General features: G+C 33.6%; 1 protein-coding gene and 2 long non-coding RNA genes across 4 annotated transcripts; all 3 read right to left on the reverse strand.

Moving 5' to 3' along the window:
• Window positions 1-569: 569 nt before the first annotated feature.
• LOC104790576 (UDP-glucose 6-dehydrogenase 2) lies at window positions 570-2,985 on the reverse strand. Of its 2 annotated transcripts, none has more exons than XM_010516350.3 (2): window positions 2,736-2,985; window positions 570-2,273 (listed from the first exon to the last, which is right to left on the reverse strand). In XM_010516350.3, the coding sequence occupies exon 2, from the start codon at window positions 2,268-2,270 to the stop codon at window positions 828-830; it is 1,443 nt and encodes a 480-aa protein (XP_010514652.2). In that variant the 5' UTR covers window positions 2,271-2,273; window positions 2,736-2,985; the 3' UTR covers window positions 570-827. The 2 variants fall into 2 exon arrangements, with proteins under 2 accessions (XP_010514652.2, XP_010514653.2); XM_010516351.3 differs by having other exon boundaries at window positions 570-2,276; window positions 2,736-2,976.
• A 300-nt stretch (window positions 2,986-3,285) lies between these two features.
• On the reverse strand, window positions 3,286-4,060 carry LOC147942356 (uncharacterized). Its single transcript, XR_015558987.1, has 2 exons — window positions 3,920-4,060; window positions 3,286-3,814 (listed from the first exon to the last, which is right to left on the reverse strand). It is a non-coding gene; the product is annotated as an uncharacterized LOC147942356 (long non-coding RNA).
• A 182-nt stretch (window positions 4,061-4,242) lies between these two features.
• Window positions 4,243-5,494, reverse strand: LOC104790577 (uncharacterized). Its single transcript, XR_768708.3, has 3 exons — window positions 5,274-5,494; window positions 4,722-4,819; window positions 4,243-4,542 (listed from the first exon to the last, which is right to left on the reverse strand). It is a non-coding gene; the product is annotated as an uncharacterized LOC104790577 (long non-coding RNA).
• Between the last annotated feature and the right edge of the window lie 11,459 nt (window positions 5,495-16,953).

Consider the following 16,953-nt stretch of genomic DNA (forward strand, 5'->3'; position numbering starts at 1 on the left):
AAATAATATGCACAAATTGATGACATAGTGTGCTAAAGTCTATTTATTCAAACTTCCTACCAAATAATATAAAAAAAGTCTATTTATTCAAACTTGGATTTAAACACTTTATGTATCCCATGGTTAATTGATTTGTATAGAAAACTTGAAATGATAAGAGTCCAAAGTATTTTGGGATTAAAACGTGATCTCAAAAAGGTCTCTTACCACTACATTTGTAATTGGAAGCCTTAATTTTGGACCATGACTTGCATTCATTTGTGACAAAAATGGTTGCCAGAAAGACAATGTTGAGGTTGAGGACCATTGTTTTGGAGGACGAAAACGAAATCCAAAACATGAAAGCATCCAAATCTTCGAAGCTTTAAAACGTAGAATCGTTAGGTGTGACGTTGAGAATCTCCAACCTGGAAACTTGTTTTAGATGCGTTTGGTTCCTAAACCGAGAGTAATGAGAGATCATGTTGATTCTCCATGAACAATGTGCAAAGATTCTTCTGAGTCTTAAAACTTTTTCCAGACAAAACTCATTGAAGTGTCAACACTTCCAACGGTTAACTACAAACCCATTTACTCCAATAAGAACAAATATTTATTTTAGTTTTCTAAGTAAACAACAAAATTGAAACGACATCGTCGAATATCAAAAATTATACCAAAGGAAAAGAAACACACCAGAAGAATGGTAATAAGAGAGCTTACATAACAAACAGATAGTAAGAAAATGTAACAAGTCTTAAAGACTCAACAATTATCACAAACAAAAAGCACAAATGATGAAATATAAGGTAAAAAGAATCAGCAATGGACTTTCCCTTTCCTCTTACTTAGGCAACGGCAGGCATGTCCTTGAGCCATGCGTCTAAGGGCTTACCGATGGAGTAAACAATGAAACCAATATCCCTTAGCTTTTGTAGATTCATAATGTTCCTTCCATCAAATACGAAAGCCGGTTTCTGCATGTTGTCAAAGATCTTTTGGAAATCCAAGTTCTTGAACTCATCCCACTCGGTCATGATGCAGATACCGTGTGCGTCTTTGGTTGCCTCGTATGCGTCCCAAGTAACGCTCACTTGTTTCACTGTGGTTGGGCTCATTGGCTGCAAATGAAGAGGATGGTCCCAGTCAAACTTGTTCATGGATAAATCCCTCTGGATCTGCTCCTCAGTCACCTGCGGGTCGTAGATGCTTAACCTTGCTTTGTCTTCTAAAAGACCCTTGCACACATCGATGGCTGGAGTCTCCCTCGTGTCACCAGTATCTTTCTTGAACGCAAAACCAAGAACCGCAATCTTCTTGTTCGATACAGAGTTGAACATGGAGGAAACAACACGGTTCACGAACCTGCTCTTCTGGTAGTCATTGATCTTGATGACTTGCTTCCAGTACTCCGCCACTTCAGGGAGTCCATTGCACTCACAGATGTAAACAAGATTCAGAATGTCCTTCTGGAAACACGAACCCCCGAATCCAACACTCGAGTTCAAGAACTTGGGACCGATCCTCGAATCAGTACCAACCGCGTAAGACACTTGCGTGACATCAGCACCAGTGGCTTCACATAGAGCAGACATAGCATTGACAGATGAAATCCGTTGAGCCAAGAAAGCGTTTGCCGCAAGCTTTGAAAGCTCAGCAGACCAAAGATTAGTAGTTATGATTTGACCTTCAGGAACCCAATGTGCATACACATCCTTGAGCGTCTGAACCGCTTTAAACCCTTCTGGAGTTTCCCGTCCTCCGATGAGAACACGGTCAGGGTTAAAAAGATCCTTAATCGCGGTTCCTTCAGCTAAAAACTCCGGGTTCGAAAGAATCTGAAACTTGATCCCTTTGCTGTTATGTGTCAAAATCTTCTCAATAGCTTCAGCTGTTTTAACAGGAACAGTCGACTTCTCAACCACAATCTTATCAGACACCGAAACATCAGCGATCATACGCGCAGCGCTCTCCCAGTAGGTAAGATCAGCGGCTTTACCAGCACCAAGACCTCTGGTTTTAGTGGGTGTGTTAACAGAAACAAACACAATATCAGCTTCCCTGACATGTTTCTCAACATCAGTGCTGAAGAAGAGGTTCTTGCCACGGCACTGCTTCACAACATCGTCGAGACCAGGCTCGTAAATCGGAAGCTGGTCACTGTTCCAAGCGTTGATACGCGGCACGGAGATATCCACAACAGCTACTTCAATGTCTGGACATTTCAGTGCAATCACTGCCATTGTCGGTCCACCAACATACCCAGCTCCAATACAACAAATCTTCACCATTTTCTGCTTATAAATCAAATTTTCACAAAGTCAATAACTTTATAATCAAAACCAAAACAGAGGATCAGCTAAAAAAGGTGGATCCTTTTTTCAAAATAGGCAAATATTAATTCACACAATTGGAGAAAACTTTTGTTCCAATTTCGGGATCCAGAATTGAGAAGGAACGAAAGAGACACGGACCAAAATTTTCAAAAAGATCGATCTTTTACAAACAAAAAAAAACAGAGTCAGATCTTAAATGAAAACATAACTACTAAACAATGAAATCGAATACTTCGTATATGAAAGCAACACATCATTAACGATCTAATCACGACGGATCTATTGGTTTTGGATCTGAGATTGACGATTCACAAAGCAGGGATCAGGAGACATATATAATGAAACGGTGAATTAGCGAAAAAAATGTATTAAGAGAAACGAAATTTGCATTAGAGTGATGTTTATGATTATAATCATTACCTCTGCTGGAGATTTTTTACACAGCTGACGAAATTTTTTTTTCCCTTCAGACACAAATTAGCGAGTGGAAATGGTGTTGTGAGGATGTAATGTATATATTGGAAGCAAGACGAAGAAGCAATGTTACGTTTTATAAGAATTTTGGGATTTCCGATTTTGCCCCTGACCGACCAGAGAGAGAGACTTAAGAAACCTGTAGGTTCGGTGGTGGTGGTGGGAGCACAGTGTTGATACTTTGATTGCAGTTTACATCTGGCATTATTATTATTTATTATTTTTATTTTTTTTCAAAGAAACGAGTGAATACGGTGTAAATGACGATGATAACCCTTGTGTTTAAGTGCCGTACGCGGTTGTTGTACTGTCTGGTCATAGTTAGATTTCGTCTGTCATGCACGAGTCTACGAGTGGAAAAAATAATTATTTGACCCAAATTCCTAGTGCTGGCCAGAAAATTAAACCAGTTTGAATGTACAAATCGAAAGCAAATTAAACTGAAAAAATAAGGAAGTGAAAAATGCCACTTTTTTCAAATTAAAATTATAAGAAATGTCACTTTCAATTTTTCTTAAGAGTAAAAAGATACTTTTACACTTGAATTAAAGAAAATTTTTGAAAAAAAATTAGAATAATGGCAAGAGTTTCGATTTTTTGGTAGACTAGATTCAACGCCCAATAAGATTTAGTCCACCTAAATTTGTCCTTCGATTTCTTAAGTGGACAAGTTGCACTTGGTTGGACTCTATTTGTTCACCTACACGTCTGGTGACGCATCTACCGATCTTATTGTGCCTCCAGTAGACCAGATTTAACGTCCGAACAGGTTTTTGTCCACCACATTATGTCTTTCGGTCTTCTTAGTAGACCAAATCCGTTTGGTTGACAACACTTGTCCACCCCAATTATGTCCTCTGGTCTCTTAGTAGACCATTAGTGGACTATGTCCACTTGGTTGGTGATACATGTCCATCAATAACATGAAACAATTTCCTCCACCCTAAGATCTGCTGACGCATGTACCGATCTTATTGAGAAATATCATACTCTGCTTTGAGGAAAGCATATTTAGTCCACCGGATCTGGTCCATCGGAAAAAATTTGGGTGAGATATCAGATCTGATACACTAAAATTGTATGGAGAAGGAAACAAATAGAAGAAACTCAAAATTAAGAAAATATTATACTCAGCCTTGAGGGGAGCATCTCCAGAACGAAACAAAACACGTTGCGGGTTAGATTGAAGTCGTGTTTTTGAAAAATTTCTTTAGTTTGAAGAAAGAAAGAGGAGAGAAAAAGAAAGAGAGGTGAGAGAGAAGAGAGATGAGAGATCGAGAAGATAAAAATAGAAGAGAGATAATTGAGAAAGAAATATAAGAAAGACATGTGTCATTTTCAATAAATCAAAGTGGGACCTATAAGAGCAAACCCATTGCACATCCTCAAATTAATGTCTTTAACTTTTAATAATATTAAAAATAATATTAATTTAAGTTTAGATCTTCACATCTTTGTTTTTATTTTTTGTCCTCCCATTAGTCATTCTTGGGTGTCAATTTTTTTTAAAAAATCAGAGAACTTGTTTTACAAACAACAATCAAACAAACCAAAACCATTTTCCATCTAACTCTCAAACATCCTCTCATTGCACAACAATCACAAACCAAAACAAGTTTCAACAATTCAAACCATTGTATAATTTCAAGGTGATCTCATCCCTCTGATCATCATCAATCGTTTGTAATTAACAATGTCATCTTGAGCTTGTAGAACCTTGATCCTCGACGCATTCAGTTGCATTAAGTAATCACTGTTACAAAACGAGCAAGAACAAAGCAAACACGTACAATTAGCCATGGCCTAAAATCAAGACATAACCACACTCTATCTATCTTTCTTAAAGAAACAAAGATAGATCTAAAGAAAGAAAAGAGGAACACATAATTCTCAGATACAATACAAACAAAAGAGATGTTGATGAGAGCTCACATCTTCTTTCTGACATCGACCTGTTTCTCCTTCTTCTCATGCTCTTGTTTAATCTTCTTCTCTGCTTCAACTAGCTGCAACTTCTCAATGTTAAATTCCTGTAACATCAACCACATATAACAGAACCACACAGAGTTAAATCAGAACCACACAGAGTGAAAATGCTTTTACAGTTAGAAAGCCTGTGGTTGGATTCAACGGTTTGATTCCTATGTTAAGCTCTGCATCTTCTCTTCTTCCTCCTCTTCTCATTGTGTTAAGCTCAACTCTCAAGTCTAAACGTTGCAGCACTTTGATTCATAAACAAGACACAACACATAACACTCACATAACACATCGGGTTAACTATGCTCTTCCCACTCTTCGTATTGGCAAATTCGGGTTTGATTACACTCACATAACACAACTTCACTGTGAACAACAACAATCATCAACACAGACACACGCAAGAAGATTTTTTTTTTTTGAATTCACTAGTTAACTATACTTCAAATTAACTCACACTCTGATGCAATTCCAAATAGAAGAAGGCAATTAATAGATTTAACTCACGCTGGAGCTTGCTCATTCAGCAACAAGACACAGAGACGCCGAGAGAGAACGAGAGAGGAGGAGTTCCACACCAAATTGGAAGTTTCGAGGAAGAAGAAGACGACGAGGCGAGATCTAATTTTTCTGGAAACTGATCAGAACTTCGATCGTTTTGTTTTTGTCGATTTTGATAAATCGATTCATGATTCTTCGTTGTTTCGATGGTTTCGATAGAGAGAGACGGAAGCAAATGAATAAAAGAGAAAGAAAAAAACCAAAATAAAACCAAAATAAATCTTAACCATTAGATAAGTGACACGTCGCGTGTCTCTGAGTATGTAAAAGGATGGGCGCAGAGACACAGTTCTCTCATAATTCACAATTAAAACATTATTTTTCATTCACTTAAATAATAAAAAAATAAAAGACATCCCATGAGTATGTGCAATGGGATTGCTCTAACATTTTAGAAGAAGTTTAATTGAAAATGGCATTTCCTTAAATAAATGTATTGTACAAGGCAGATACAATAACCAAATCGAATAGAAAACTGATGTAAAAATCGAATGAAGATTAAACTTAAAAACTGAAACGTAATCGTACCAAACCGAATAAATATTTGATATACCCTAATTCTAATACATTTATATAAGTAAAAGTACTGCTTATTAACTTATTTTAGGCCGAATAACTAAAATATACCAAAAAGAAATTATATCTAAATACCCGAAACGGAAAACCGAAAATCTTTTAAATTCCCAAATATCAAAACCAAGACTGAACCGAAAATATCCATAAAATACATGAGATATCCAAAAAAAAAATCTGAAACTTTCATGTTAGAATTGAGAGAAAAAATACCAAAAAATAGTTTGGTTTGAGATTGGTTCCTCGTTCATGATCCAAAAACACGAACAACCAAGAGAAATCGAACCGAACTTAAGAAATATTGAATGGATACTATTATACTAAACTTGAGTCAAAAAGATTAAAAAAAAAAATATTCATATCGAACCAAGACAATTCCGAATATTTGTATGCTCAAGACTACATATATATATATTTTTTAAGACAACATATTACATTGAACCAAAAAATCACGAATTTTGAAACTAGAAGTGATATAATTATTTGAGTTTTCAATAATAGAATATTTGGAATGTTCAGATCAATAAAATTACGTACTTATGAGAGAAAACTGGATACACGACCACTTTATATATGTTATAGTATATTTTTAATATATAGTTACAAATATAAACAAAAATAGATATATTTATACAAAACTAAATCATCCTCGTTACGATTAGGGATATAGATAGGAAACACTTCCATGTTGTAATAATTGATACGAAAGATTAGAAGAGCAACAAATGAGATCGACAACCAAGTTGCTTAAACCGCCTCTTCATCAAAGAGACCCATGGGAACACTACTATCCACACATATGTTGGGAGGATTGTGTTTATGCATATTTTTGTATCATATTATAGGAAAAAAATCTCCTCATCTCATATATTACAAATGAATATCTGAATTTAATTCATATAGTATTACTTATTTTTTATAAATAATATGAATTCTTACTTGTATAATTTTAGTTGTAAATATATGTGTTTTTTTTGTCAACTAAATATATGTGTTTCTTATATTTTACTAGATGAGGACCCGCCCGATGTGCGGGTTTAAAGTTCTATAAATTAAATTAAATTTAATAAAAATATATTAAAATTTGTTGTACGTTATTTATAAATTTTATTTTTGTTATAATATACTGTATATTTAGGTGTACATGAAAATATACTTCATTTACAAATCTTTTATGTATGTTATTATTAAAAGTATATTTTTTTACACCTAAATATACTTTATGCTAAAAATATATTCTTTATCACCACCTAGAAAATGTCTATATGAACATATTAAGCCAACTATTTTACTTTCACTTCTGTATAGTTTTTTAGTTACTAAAATTGATGGCTCATAAAACATTTTGATTAAAAAATATATTACATAATATACTAATCAATGATGTATCATCACAATGATGTATGACCACCATAGAGAAAACTTTAGCTCTGCCTTCCTCCCTTGGGGAGATAATCTTGCATCCAACCTCCTCCACCTTTCTTCCTTGGGGAGATAACCTTGTATTCAACCTTCTCCACCATAGAAAGATCCTCGGCTTTGCCCTCCTCCTGTGTGAAAAGAACAAGTTCATGTCTTTTTGCTATCTCAAAATGGCTTGCTCCGACAACCAATGAAAGTAAAAACTTTTTTCTAACGTCACAAAATATTTTAATTGTAACTAATGTTAAGTTTTCCAATGTATTCGTGGAAGTGTCTTTAACACACCATGATGTAACCTCTGTCTCTGTAACGCCTCAACCGCCATCTTGCTTAGTGAACTCGTATCCATTCTCAGTTCATGGGCTCACTTAGGAAAGTGGACCCTACATCTATTCCCGACCTGTGGATCCGCCCATATTCGATGGCCGGTTTGTTATGTTTGGGAGACTTTAAAAACTTCTTTACCGACCTTACAAATCAACAAATGATCTTTTCCTGTGTTTTGTCCTCATTCGCACAGTTTCAACAATCACTTCCAGGAAGGCCACCCATAATGAAGTTCCTTGAGGATCCTTGACCGAAAAAATAAGTGCATTTTGGTGACATATGTAGCCAAATCAATTCTTTTAAATCTTTCCGCAAACCAGGATGTCACAGTCTTTAAGCTCCATGGAACTATCAACAGCGATTTATGTTTTTCCAGTCTATCTGTCTATGTTTGTTGTAAGCTTGAGTTTGATTAGCCAATTTTATTCATCCATTAGGTTGATGAACTTCTATTTGTTATCTCCCTTTGGGATTGAATGAATAATGGTAACAATTAAGTTTGCAAAAAAAAGAAGGGTTTATGACCAACCAATCAAGGTTGAGAAATTAGAAAAAAATTAATTTGACATAATTAAATAAAAAATACAAAATTATAAGTATGGTAATATATGAATTTCAAATAAATCAAAGATGAAAATATAAATAAAATAAAATACAGTATTAAGAAAAGAAGACGCATATATTAATCTTTTTGGGATCAACATATTAATCTTACCTATTCCAAACTGAAAAAGGAGAAAGTAGGAGAAAATTTTGGTTTAAAAGAAATATGAAAAAATTACCTTCCCATTTTGAAAAAACATTCCCGATTAAAAGAAGTTGAAAGCAGTGTTTTTGATAAATTATTAAAAGATGAGACGGTCTATTTTTATATTGAAGTGACTATTTACAAAATTTAATATTAATATTTAATTGTATATTTTCTTTAATCCCTTTTTCTATTTTGTAGAATTAATAACTTCAAATTAAAAACAAGTAAATAATATTATAATTTCGAATTTTATGAAATATATATATATATATATATATTTATATATATAATCTCCTTATAATTATTTTAAAAAACTTTGTATTTTTTTATAAATTTCTGTAGTTTTTGATAATTATTTTTTTTACATGATTAGTATTTTTTAAAACAAAATATTTTATTTTTGTTGTGTTGTAATCAAATTTCTCCTATTAAATATTAACTTTTATATATGTCAAAATCTGATATTGGTAATTTGACATATGTCAAAATCTTGTTAATGACTAACTTTCAAAACCCAACTTTATATAATTAGATATGTATAAATTTTATTATATTTGTGTCTGATGATTATTTTCTTATTATTTTGTACAAAAATATATCGAAACCAAAATTCAAATGAACTATTCCCATGTATCTTTCATATTTTTTTCTCCATGCTTAATATTTCATGGCCTTAAAATTAACACAAAAAATATTATTTACCCTATTTTGTTAATATTATGTGTTAGGTAAATATAGTGTGAACATATATGTTTAGATAATTTTAAAAGAAATTCTAAATAATCATTTTAATAAAATATAATCAAGGAGAGAAAATGTTTTGTCATTTTATGTATTTTTTGAAATATTTAAACGATGTTTTATGTAGTTTTCAAAATGTTTATCAGTCACTCTATTAGCATTTTATGAATCTCTATAATATATTTAGTACGAAGATTAAACTATTAAATAAACGATTTGGAGAATTCAAAAAGTATTTATATTGAGTAATTTTGATTTAATAATTTTCAATAAAAAAGAAAAATTAGTAGCAATACTGAATATTTTTCAATATTGAATAGTTTAATTTAATATCAAAAATGATGATTATGTGTCATGGATTGAGAGATGCCCATCATCTTTTATAAGAAAAACGTAAACAAATACCAAGCGGGGATAGCTCAGTTGGGACTTGGGAGAGGGTCAGACTGAAGATCTGAAGGTCACGTGTTCAATCAACGCTCACTGCATTTGTTTTACTTTTTATATTATTAACATAATTGCTCATTAATTCTAAACGGTTTCCTATCATTGCTAGTTCCCTTGTGGATAAAAAGGATAAACTCTCAACTATGAACACAAAGGGCAACACCATAAGTGCTTATCACTCACTAGTAAATTTTTCACTTATCACATATCTCTGGTATATTAAGCACAACTTATGTCTTTTAGTTAGTCATAGAACTTAGGGCAAAGTCGAGAACATATATTTAATTCTTAAAGATCTTTAAAGATCTTTATATATTGGTATATAAGTATTAACCTCGAAGACAATGCTCACCCATAATAAGCCATACAATGCCACAATGGATGCACAAACTCGATCTACTCATATATATGAGTTGTTTAAAATGAGTGGATCATTCTCTTTTTAGCTGTGAATACAACTTAAAATCTGAAATAGAAAAACCTAAACTTCAGTATAAGAACTTGAAATTATAAAGAACTAGATTTTATACCCGTAGGTTGGGCGAAATTTTAATTTAAAATTATTTTCTATCTATAGAAATTTTTGAGCAAAATCTATATAAACACTATTAACTACAATTATTTAGTCATTATCTACGATATAGTCGTTGACTTTTGGCATCTATTTTTTTTTCAAAACAAATATTGTAAAGTGATTTTCAAGACATATTATAACTATTTTCTTTTTAATTACTATCTTTCAATACACAAATTTTTATAAAAAGTATTTGATTCAATTTATGAAATATCAATTTTTTTTTCTTTTTGATCATGTTATAAACTAATATTTCACTTTCTACTTTATTTTTCCTGTTTAAAATTTTATAAATATAATTACATAAATTTTGTTTTACATAAATTTTAAATTTACTTTCATTCTAAAACTCATTAAAACATTTAAAATTTTCAAACTATGATCAGTTAAAAGAAAATTTGAATTATATTCTTAATTTATGATATTTTTTTTATTTTAACATTTCATTTATTTTACATAATTAATTTATTTTATTTATTTAAACTTTCTATTAATTATAAATAACATAAATATGCAATATATGAATATTTTAAGTTTATTTTAAAGTAAAAAATATAATGTTGCTTAGGTGGATGAATGCTTAGGTAACAGAATGGGAAGAGAGAAAAACTAACTTTATAGATATATATCCAAATTTGTTTTTAAAAATATTATCAAAATTTGTTTTAAAATAAAATATATTGTATTGACGTTCAATTAAATTTCTTTTTTAAAAAGATCCTAATATGGATCAAGATATCCAAATTTTTAGTGTGAGAAATAAAATCTATAAATTCATAAGTTATAGATCGGTATCCAGATACCCCAAAATCTTAAGATATTTGAATATGTCCTGATCTCTAGTTGAATTCTTGAAATGTTTCATTTTATGGAAGCATGTTTTTTTTTTTTTTTTTTTTTTTTTTTTTTTGTAAAGGTAGGAAAAGAAAAATGTTTTCAGGATTTCAAGCAGAAAAATGAAGCACACAAAGCATGAGTTCGTCTTGTAGCAAAAACTTGAAAAGCAAGGATATGACATATGAGATCGCTTACGAATTAGGGAATCTTTCTTTAATTATTGTTTTCTGTTGAGTGTTTTTCACGGTAATTGAAAATAGTTGAGTAAGAACCAAAACTAATAGCTATGAGATGTCACAACAAATGATGAGGTATCATTTATTTTAGGATTGAAACATAGAAGCAAAACTCAAAAGTCAAATCCTGAAAGTATAGAGACGATGACGATGAGAGGTCGTTATCACAAACCCATAAGTTTGTTCAAATAGCCTCATTTAATTAGTAAAGAAAACATAGAAGATGATTGGTAGAGACATTCAAAAGTTGTTGTAAAGAGAGGCCTTTTTGCTCAAATGCCATAGATTTTATTTTTAAAGGATTGATTGACTAGTATGACTTTAATTCATTTCATAGCCGTGGCCCGTGGTAAGGCTTTCGCTCAAGGCCATATAAAATGTGGCCAGTGGAAATCGTAGCGTTTCGTTCCTTCCAAATGTGGTAGGTCGCAGTTTAGAGAGGAGGCTGAGAAGCAATTTAAAGACAACAATGGCTTGACGCTGAGGTGGATTGTGTTGCTGGGTAATCCAGGATGAGAGACAAAGCTCGTCCAAATTGCAGAAGAAAAATGACAGGAGAAGAATAGGTGACCATGACACTCCACAACGGAGGATTAGAGCACACAAGGATTAGGAACAGTTGTGTAGACAATTCACCGTTACTAACAAAGTGAAGAGTGAGTGAAACGACCTGACCCGTTTTTTTTTAAAATAATAAATAATAATAATGATAATAATAACTACAACTAGTGGTTCCATACCCACTAGCCACCTAACCATAATCACAACCAACAACGAAATAACCAATACCAATAAAAATCCAATAAATAATAACCATTGATCAAATATAACAATAATCCAATAACCAATCATGAGAAACATGAAACCAACAACCTAGCAATGTTTCTAATGAGCCAACTCTAGCAACCTAGCAATGCCAGACAACTTCCAATCGAGTCCCTAGAACATCCTCCTCTTCATTGCCTTGATTCCACGATCACACTTTGTCTTTACCTGCATCACAAACACAAATTGCAATGCATGAGTATTTTATAAACACTCAATAAGGCAATACTCCCATCTACTGGGTTATACACACAAGCAATAGAGATACTCTAACCATCAAACAACAATCCACAAACAAACCAGACTATGCATCGGCCGACACAAGGCTTGCATCGACCGACACCACCTGGGGACTGAATCGACCGACACATGCTCGACATCACGCGAAAACCCTAATTGCACCGACCGACGCCTCCAAATGGCACCGACCAATGCTCTTAGGTCAAACCGCGCTGTCCTCGCACTTGCATTGACCGACGCACAAAGTGCATCGACCGATGCACATTCCAAGCATCGTTTTCCCCGAAGCTTCTCGGCGGATCTTCGTTCCTGTAACCACAAGACTCGATCCCAAGCCACAAGAAAGCCTCACACAAACCTAACCAACGTTCTAACAAGCCAAACAACACATAATCAAACAGATCAGAGAAACTCCAGCTTAGATAAGCCATGGTCATGCACTTACCTTTGCCACAGAAGATTCTGAACCACAAACAAGCAAGAACACGCTCCTAGGAAGCTCCTACAATGATCTCCGCTACAGATCTCTATAGAAACGCCTCCAATCTCCCAAAACTCACCAAGAACACCAAGAACACTCTTTCTCTCTTTTGTTTCTCTCAAAAGCGGCCAAAGTTGACTAATGAGACAAAATAATTGATTTAAGGGTTTTCCTTTTCCTTTTGCCCAAAACGCAGCGTTTAACTTAAGTCAAAACACAGAAAACACCACCAGCATCGACCGATGCACCACCAGCATCGACCGATGCACCACCAGCATCGACCGATGCATATCCTAAACCGGGATTCCGGTTTGCGGATGTTACAAGCAAGCACATTTTTTCCCTTAACTAAAGTCACATATCTGATTTGATGAATGTCTTCGGACACTTTGTTTTAAAAAATCGTGAACCTGAATGTTTTTTTTTGCGTTTTCATGTTTTTAAAACGTAATTTTGCTGAAAACTTAATAAAATATAATTTATTTATTTTTTGTTAAAGAAAAGAAAATGAAGTAGTACATAGCAGGCCCGACCCGTGGCTAAAGCTCACGAAGCTGGTGCTTTAAGCATCAAAAAAATATATAAATGTTAAGGGCATCATTTTCCAAAAGTGTGCTGTAGTGTAGTGGTCAACATTGGTTTAGCACACCTATATGTTTCCAGTTTGATCCTTGGCTAAGTTATTTATGGGTTTTTTTTATTTTGTTTTTTAATAGGTTCAAATTTTTTTTTGCTTTAAGCAGTAGAATCTATTGCGCCGGCCAAACATAATAGCATGAACTCGACGAGTAAAATGGATAAAAAAAATGTTTGGAATAAAATCGAAAAAAGAAATAACTATTTTGAGGTATAGAGTTCCGATATTGTATGTTTTATATTATCATTATATTGTATTGCTTGAATTAACATTATTATTTTTATTTTATTTTATTCATATAACAAGCCACATTTCTTTTATAAGTTAAACTCACCTTAGGCCCTTGTGACCACTGCATATGATTCTTTATCACTTCTCTAGATCTCTTTACGGCTTAAAGCATTCCTCTCAATCCATACTTACATATACTAGGTACACCCCCCCTTCCCCCAAGAATTTGACATAAATTATTCACTTATAATTTACAACGTATGTTTTTCAATTTTTTCTTTTTCTATAGGCCTTTTCTAAATATATCACATAAGCCAATTTTTCTCTATAACAAACTATCTATTAACAAAAGGTTTCAATTTAGCGTTCTAATATGTGGAGCATATTAAATCTAAGATTCTACGTAATCTAACCATATTTTGTAGAATTACTTACAATGAAATTTTAAAACGGACTAAATGAATCATAAGACACATTCAAAAATAACCAACCTTGCAACTCCTGCGATAAAAAGAAAACCATATTTTTAGTTCTCGTTGAGATTTGGTTTCAAACAGTCAAATTCATTTATGCAACTCTGTAAACATTTTTCAACTTAACAAAACTATAACGCTAACGCGTATTGAGTTATATGAAACTTAGTAAAATGCTAAAACGTAGAAATATCAAATGAACATGAACACAAAATGTTGGTACTTGTAATTAGATAAATTTCTAGCCTAATGTGTTTGGAGAATGTGATAGAACAACATAATGGCTTGTAAGATAATAATCTATAAGTTTCGTGTACGACTTATCTTCTTATAATTAAAAGAAGAATATGTTTGGGTAAATGTCCAAAATCCTCATTATATTTACTCAAATTGCCATTCAATTTTGCAAGGAGTAGCTTTATTGTAATTGAAAAGGATAAAATTGTCAGAAAAAACAAAATCGATTACCCGACCCGTTTTACCAGACCCTTTTTAAAAGCACGCGGATTATGTTCCTTTTCTTCTTCTAAGCGAGAATTTAAATTTGATCTAATATTATTTATTATTCCTTTATCTCCCCTCTCGATCGCCGCCTACAAAAGAAAAGAGAAAAACGAAGAAGAAGATGTCTCTGAAGCTAATAGAAAGAAATTGGATTTGGATTTCAAGGAAAATAAGCTAGCTTCTGGAGATTATGTAAGTTGTTGTGCAAATGTTTTGTGTATAGTTGAAGTGTCAGAATTGTAACGCCCGCGAACCAATTTCTGGAATTTTTGTTAGGGTGTCGATCGACACCACATGTGGTGTCGGTCGACACCGTTTGCTGACGGTTCGATTGGTTCGATTTTAATCGTCTGGTTTGCGTGGTTGGTTTAAGAGAAGCCCTAAACTCGAGTTTAAAAGGGGAACTCGACTGATTTCGTCCTTTTAGCCGTTTTTGGATAGAGAAGCAGAGAGAAGAAGGAGAAAACTTTTTCGAGAGAGATTTGTGAGATCCTTTGTTGTTCTTGAGAGATCTATTGCTGTGGAGTGAAGATATTGTGTTAGGAACGAAGGAGAAAACTTCTAAGTGTTGGATTCGTCGTTGTTAAGTGAGAATCTTCCTGCAAAAGAGGTGAGTGCTTGACCATGGCTGATCTAAGCCTGAGATCTCTGTTGTTTTGGCTGTTTCTTTGTGTTTGTGGTGTTTTGCTTGTGTGGGTTGGTTGTTTTCATGTTCCCACAGGTTCCTGAGAAGTTTGGAAGAGTTTGGAAGCGGTTTGGAACGGAGGTACGTCGTTCGGCTTCGTGCAGATCTATTTTGCGAAGGTGGTGTCGATCGACACCAGTTGGTGTCGGTCGACACCATGTTGGTTGAGTGTTGGTCGACACCGACCTAGTGTCGGTCGACACCAGTGATGCGTTAGCGTTGGTCGACACCGACTTAGTGTCGGTCGACACCAGACTTAACCAAGTCTTGTTTTCATGGTTTGTTGTGTTGTTTGTGTTTTGGTTGTTGGCTTTAATAATAGAATCTCAGTTGCTTGTGTGTATAGCCCAGTAGATGGGAGGATGGCCTCACTGAGTGTTTATTAAATACTCATGCATCTCAATTTGTGTTTGCGGTGCATGTAAAGGCAAGTGTGAATGTGGAATCAAGGCGATGAGGAGGAGGATGATCTAGGGTCTCATTTGTGTGTTGTTGGTTATTTATGGTTATGTTTTGGAACCTTGGTTAGAGTTATGATAGGTTGTTGGATAGAATGGTTAGGAATGTTATTATATTAAGGATATGTTGGTTTGGTATTGTTTGTACGTTTCCGCTGTGTAAGATGGTTATGGCTGGTTTAAATGATGTTTTGTGGTTTGGGTTGATTTAATTAAGTAGTATGAGATGCTTAATTATATATATAGTATTTAAAAAACAAACGGGTCGGGTCGTTTCAATAATGATGCAGATAAGGATTATGTAAGATAGTAAGAATGCGTTTCTCTGGTGCATGTTGTTTACTTTTGATCTTTTTTGTTTGTTTTTAGGTTAATGTCGCCGTTCGACAGCTTCATAATTAGAAACTGGTCCAACAATAGCAATTACTTGGTTTTTCAGTGGTCGTGTTCCTTTTCTGTCTTTGTAGAACGACTAATTGGATGTTTAACTTAGATGGTCTATGGTGTTATTTCTGCTTCTTGACGGTTTAGTTGGTTGATGATCAGATATTGCTTGATATTGCTTGGAGTTCGTGACGAAGAACTATAATAAACCCAACAGACAAGTCTACAAGTTAATTACTTTGAGAAATTGCAGGAGTTGGTTTTTTTAAGTTATATATAGAAGTTTTTCATGAATGAATTTTCAGATTTTGATTTGAGAATTGCAGCTATTAATTTTCTGATTTATAATTTGCAGGTTTTTGGCGAACTAATTTGCAGCTTTTGTTTTTTTGAGTTATACTTTGCAGGGTTTTGGCCAAAATATTTGCAAATTTTGGTATCGATTATGAAACAGTTCATAGGCTATTGACATATTTGAAGCAGAAAAAGAAAAGAATAGGCAAGGTTAGTCTAATTTCAACCAAGTATATTGTTATAATTTTATGGGCTGAAGTATATGAACATATGAGTCCCCTTTTTTCACTATCTCTCCACATAAGTATGCTCAAATATATGAAACGTGAAATGACTCTAGAATCTTGCAGTGATCTCCTTGGAGCTGAAGCTTTTCTGGTTTGTCTACTAAGGTAAAATCAGGACAGGTCTCAGGTTCCACTGCGGGAGCATGAGTTGTTTCGTGACTAAACGCAACCAGGTCTCTCAGTTCAGTTTGTGGCTGTGAATCTGTAGGCTTCTCCAAA

Source organism: Camelina sativa, chromosome 6 (assembly GCF_030686135.1).
Source record: "Camelina sativa cultivar CO46 ecotype springtype chromosome 6, ASM3068613v1".
In the NCBI taxonomy this organism is placed as follows: Eukaryota; Viridiplantae; Streptophyta; class Magnoliopsida; order Brassicales; family Brassicaceae; genus Camelina; species Camelina sativa.

What these genes read in the sequence shown, in the direction of transcription:
- LOC104790576 (XM_010516350.3), bottom strand. Translation starts at nt 2,270, where the DNA reads ATGGTGAAGATTTGTTGTATTGGAGCTGGGTATGTTGGTGGACCGACA.